This window comes from Sapajus apella, unplaced genomic scaffold, assembly GCF_009761245.1.
Source record: "Sapajus apella isolate SASKATOON/1434 unplaced genomic scaffold, GSC_monkey_1.0 scaffold101, whole genome shotgun sequence".
Lineage (NCBI taxonomy): Eukaryota > Metazoa > Chordata > Mammalia > Primates > Cebidae > Sapajus > Sapajus apella.
The window spans coordinates 1,611,894-1,617,893 of NW_022437041.1; the positions used below are offsets into that span (position 1 = coordinate 1,611,894).

General features: G+C 37.8%; 1 protein-coding gene across 8 annotated transcripts in view; it reads left to right on the top strand.

Annotated features, from left to right (window-relative positions):
* Positions 1–6,000, top strand: part of TBL1XR1 (TBL1X receptor 1) — a 195,657-nt gene that overhangs the window by 153,439 nt on the left and 36,218 nt on the right. For all 8 annotated transcript variants that reach the window (XM_032258276.1, XM_032258280.1, XM_032258283.1 and 5 more), the window contains one exon: positions 4,498–4,643. In XM_032258276.1, the coding sequence (XP_032114167.1) occupies positions 4,498–4,643 (146 nt within the window). The remainder of the gene's footprint in view (positions 1–4,497; positions 4,644–6,000) is intronic.

A 6,000-nucleotide genomic window follows, 5' to 3' on the forward strand; every position in this document is an offset into this window, starting at 1 on the left:
TTGAAATAGTGATCATTGGAATAGTCCAAATGTCCGGCTATGGCATGAGTAGTTTACTGACTGAATATTATGATGCTGTTAAAATTATTCAGAAATATTTCTATAAAATGTTAATAGTTACATGCATTTTTAAGGGCAAGATTAGGGCAGGAAATTGTATGGCTAGTGTGTAAGTACTGGGTCTAGCTCTTCAACAATTAAGAACCCCTGTGTCATTTTTTTCCCCCATCCCATTTACCTTTTCCAAAATCTCCATCTGTAGGGCAGAGTTGGAGACAAGGAAGCATTTGATGGAACATGAGTATAATTTGCTGAGCTTTTCTGACTTGAAGCTTAAATAGGACCATGGATCAATCAGATTATCGTTTCAGACTAGGGCAGTATGTTGTGGTCATATTTAAGCTTTGCCTTTTTTTTTTTTTTAAATCAGTTTGTCTCATCTCGTCATACTGTACCATAACCATGGTGTTCAGGGTCCATTTTCTTACTCTTGTTATTGCCTCTTTGCAGAGTAGAGTTGTCAGGCTCCGTACAACTGACTCCCCTTTTAGGAACACAGTCCCTAACATCCTTGCTGAAAGCACTTCCTGAAACAAGCAACATATAGAAAATGGTTGTTTTTTGATCTCATGCGTGACACCCCACTCCCTGCCAGCTGCCATTGCTTGTCTGTGTCACTGAATGACTATATACTTCATGGTTTTCAGCCTTATTTCTTTCTGGAGTCTCTGTTCTCCCTAAATCTCAATACCCTAGTCAATGTTTAGAGTACTTGATTGCTGAGGTGCTATCAGATTTGCTCTTACCCTTGGAAAGAAGGGTTGCTATTTTAGGTGGTCATGCTGGACTTTAGCATTTAATAGATTTAGGTGGTCTCTTTTGCCTCCTATTATATAAATCAAAAGCTCTCCCTAGAAAAAGTCTTCTTTGCATATATATTTACAGATAAATGGAAATAGCTTCTGGCACAAAACTAGTTCAAGTTTTAGATTTTTCTAAGGAAGACCTAAGTCATATGCTTTTTCTGGAGTCACAGATTTTTTTTTGATGTGCCAAGATACATTATTATAGTATTATTACATTCTAATTTTAAAACTGTTCATGGGGTACTTGTTAACTCAGGTAATGTGCTGGTTTCCCAGAATTAAAGGATTACCAGACATAAACCTTTTGTCGGGATCCCAGTCTAGTAGTCACACACAGGCAAATCACCATAGACACGGAGGTGGTAACCAGTGTGCTAAGTGCCACACACGCAGAAATGTTGGGATCACATAGGAGAGACTGATGAGCCCTGGGAGGTGAAGGAGGACTTCACCTCCGTTCAGATACGAGAAAGAGCAAAGGAACACGTAAGGCTCGGAGGCTTGATAGATAACACAGCATATTCAGGACGTCGGATGTGATTTCCCACCACTTGAATTTATTGTGTAATGGGAATCAGATGGGGTGGGTAGTATTGAGGAGCTGAGGCTGGAGAAACCCAGCTGGATTACAAAAACAACTGCGAGCCATAATTAGGTGTTTGACCTTTATTATGAAGGCCAAGGGAATCATTGAAAATGCTCGAGTAAGAAGTGATACGATCAGTTTGTTGTTTTACAAGTTAGTAGTCTAGCGGTAGTTTGGCATATGTACTGAATTGAGGAGGAGGGGAAAGAAACGCATAGCAAAGGGTGGGGGGGTGCTAAACTCAGATCTGGCAGAAAAGGTGAGGTGATGAGCATCTACAGATGGTAGAGTGGTAGGATTTGGTAAATTGTCAAATGCTAGGGGCCTAGAGAGAAGAGGGAGTTAGTGTGACTGACTTTCAGGTTTAATGAGACGAGATCAGAAGTTTCTCAGGAAAAGTAGTTTAGGGAGGGGAAGAAGAAAAGTAATTTTGAATATAATAATTTTAAACTGCTTTGTAATGCCATGACTAGAAATAAAGAAAATATTCAAGTTGAATTCAGTGTTTATTTAAGCAGAGCATTTAAGTGTGGAACTTCTCTAGGGTAAACATTAATGAGAAGTGCCAAAACAATGCTAATGACTCCTTCAGGGCTGTTTCCTTGCTATCTGAGAGCATCCTAAGTACATCTGCAGTACCTTGAGAGGCACAGAAGCACCTGTGATAGCTGTTCTCCTGGTCTGACAGAGCAAATTCAGGATGTATGCAACATTGGCACAGCTCCACTTGCAACTCTTACGATAGTCTTGGATGTAATACTACTTTAAACTTAAACTCTATAAGCTAATTAAATAGGGTCTAAATTTAACAATTTTGACTATTTAAATTGCAGTCATGAATAAAGTGTACAGAAATCATGTATTTCAAACAAATTTATAAGCCTTATGTAAGTCAAAGCTCTTTTAAAACCTTGGCACTAAATATGGCAATAAGTTTAATGTTTCATGCACTGTGTAACCACTTTCCAAGACCCTGAGTTGAAAACAAAACATTGATGTATTCTTTTACACTCTGTCAGGAAACAGGAGCTCACTCTCTACCTTAGCTTTATCCTTGACCGTATTTTAACTGTTCAAGAGGAGTAGTAGTCTCTGAATGAATTGAATCTGTACTTTCTCATTTATTAGTTGTGCTTTTCCATTAGATTATAAAATAAAATTCTATGTGTGTGCACGATGTCTAGCATATGGTATAGGTGCTCCATAAATGATGTCTTCTGTCTTGAAGTTTTCTTAAATCTCTAAGCTGCTTGGCTGTTTTTACTATGTTTGATTTACTGTGAATTTATTTTTGGAGGGGGGGTTATAATTGAAAACAGGCATCTCCAACCTCGCTGCTTAAGGATTTACTGCTGTTTCTCACTGTTTCTCACCATCCTCCCTAGTCCTTATTCTCAGCTTTATACCTCGGTGATCTGGAATCTACTCATATTCAGGTAGTTGTGGGTTTCTTGAGAAGCACAATTTAGAATGGTGCTTCCCTTTGCTCCTCCATTGGTATCTTTCTTAGCTATCTTTGCGAGCTCAGATTAAGATGAAAACTATAAACGCAATTAATTATAATCTTACCTATGGGCAAAATCAGGAGACTCAAATCATTTTTTCACTTACCTTCCGCCCCGTGGGTGAGATGTTGTGAACATGATGGGTTAGGTGCTCCAAAGAGAGAAGGATGGGGTTACAAGGACGATCAACTTAGGTGTACTTTGACTATCAAATAACCACATTTTCCTAGCCACACGCTGTTTGTGAGCCCACAGTATTTTATAATGGACTGTTTATAAGTACCACAGGAGCATATGAGTGAAAGCACAAAATGCAAAAAAGACATGTACTAAAAAACTAGGGTAAACAGGCTACCCCACAGAGATACTGCATAGATTAGAGCAGTTTAACCAACACCCAAAATAAGCTCATATTTATTTAATTTAGTATAAATGTTGATTATTCTGTATTACATGTAGAATTTAGTTGAATTGTTGAAAGTACATTCTAGAAATTACTGCTTACTGATAAATGATTAATATTTCAGTAAAGAAAACGACCTTTGGTTTATTGGCTTATTAGAATTTTACCTTTGAATTTTGACTAGCTATTCATCAAAAGCAAGGCCAGCATAAGGAGATTTTTATTATGCAAGTGCTTGGTTTTAAGTATTTCAAGTTAAAAGTAAGTAATTGCAAGTGGGGACCTGTAAACCACATACTCATTTGCTAGCTCTGGATTTCATATAGATGAGTTATTACTAAGTGGCAAAGGACTGGTATTGTTTAAAGCATTTAATTCATACATAAAATGGGATTTAAGCATTATAATTTTTTTAATATTTATATTTGTTTGCCTTTTATTTCCTAAGTAGTTTCAAAGAGCTGCAAAATACTGAATTTATCAGATGTTTGACAGTTTATTTGTAGAAATTTAAATACTTCAGATTTTACCTGAGTACTGGATTGCTTTAAAGACATTATTGAATTGTAACTGCATAGTAGATAACAATTACATGAAGTAAGTGAAAATCATTCAGAATGAGTGCCTATTTAAAGCATATTATATACCACTTTTGAGAAATGCCAAATACTCGAAGTGGGTTGAAAGAAAGTTTGAAATAAAGTTCCTTAATTCTAGATGTAAAAAATTTTTAAATATACTACAGAAATATTAAATGTCGCTTAATCTATTTTGACCTCATTTATCTTAAACAGTTGAATCACATGATTTCCAAAAGCTTGTTTTTTTACCTTTTGAGTTTGATGCTTTTTGTTAAGAAAAGTTATATACCATGACTACATTTTAGAAAATTTGGAGTTATATAATCCAAGCATTTACTAGAAATCTGAAAGTGTACATTAAGTAATAGAGAAGTAAAATATGTAAAGGCTAACATGTTCACACACACACACACACACACACACACGCGCGCGCGTGCGACCTTAGCATACTAGTCTGGGATTTTCAATGGGTAGACTATAGTGATCTTTTTGTGTGTGTCATTTAGCGTGTTGCCACTAGGAAAATAAATTCTCATACTTTGCCTTTTGCTTTTAGGATTTTCTCATTCAGCATTTACCTTTGGTATAGAAAGCCATATCAGTCAGTCCAATATAAATGGTGCACTTGTCCCACCTGCTGCGTTGATTTCCATCATCCAGAAAGGTCTACAGTATGTAGAAGCAGAAGTTAGCATTAATGAGGTAAGGAAGACTTATTTCAAATACTAATTTTACTCTTAAGTATGCCTCTAAGTCTGTTGTCTTGCTTGCTTCCCCAGCATTCTGACTTGAACTTCACTGGGTTAACAAAAAGGCAGACAGTTCATTGCTAATGTAGTAGGTTGCACAGGTGTTGGTGTCATTATCTGTGGTTTATTTGCCTTAATCTGATTTTATAAGTAAACACTAAGAAATTTTTTATTTTTATTTTTATGTTTTTGAAATGGAGTCTCCCTCTGTCGCCCAGGCTGGAGTGCGGTGGCCCAGTCTCGGCTCACTGCAACCTCCACCCCCCAGGATCAAGTGATTCTTGTGCCTTAGCCTCTTGAGTAGCTGGGATTACAGGCGTGCACCACTGCATCCGGCTAATTTTTGTATTTTTAGTAGAGATGGGGTTTTAACCGTGTTGGCCAGGCTGGTCTTGAATTCCTGACCTCAGGTGATCTGCCCGCCTCCGCTTCCCAAAGTGTTGGGAATACAGTTGTGAGCCACTGTGCCTGGCCAGAAATAATTTTTGTTAACACAACAGCATTGTGCTGTGGAATGCTGAGATCATAATTACTGGCCTGAAAATTGTAAGCTCTCAACGTTATTTGAATATACCCTAATTTAAACCAGTTTATAATTGAAGCTGACTCTGGATGGTACTGATTATCTAAGGACTACATGTAAGTAGCTTGGCTCAGGTGTCAGCATACTCTGACCCATTAGCCAAACCCTGCTCTTGCTTCTTATAAATAAAGTTTGCTTGGAACATAGCCACACTCATTTACGTATTGTATATGGCTACTTACGGCAGAATAGTAGTTGCAACAGAGACGTTGTGGCCTGCAAAGCCTAAATTAATACTTACTGTCTGGTCTTTTACCGAAAAAGGTTGTAAGCCCCTGATTTGTCTGTTTTAAAGTGAGTGTGTGTGTGTGTGTGTGTGTGTGTGTTGGGTGGGTCCTCGCTTTGGTGTCCAGGCTGAGTGCAGTAGCATGATCTCAGGTCACTGCAACCTCCACCTCCTGGGTTCAATTGATTCTCCTGCCCCAGCCTCCTGAGCAGCTGGGATTATAGGCACCCACCACCACACCTGGCTAATTTTTGTATTTTTGTAGAAGCAGGGTTTCCCCATGTTGACCAAGCTGATTTTGACTCCTAACCTTAGGTAGTCTGCCCACCTCGGCCTCCCAAAGTACTGGGATTACAAGTGTGAGCCACCATGCCCAGCCTTGTTTAAAATTTCTATGTAAAGAGAGGAGCTTTTCCCCTTTTATTTCAGAGACTAACATGTTCCCCTTTTGCAAGTTTTTTTTTTTTTTTTTTTTTTTTTTTTTTTTTTTTTTTTTTTTTT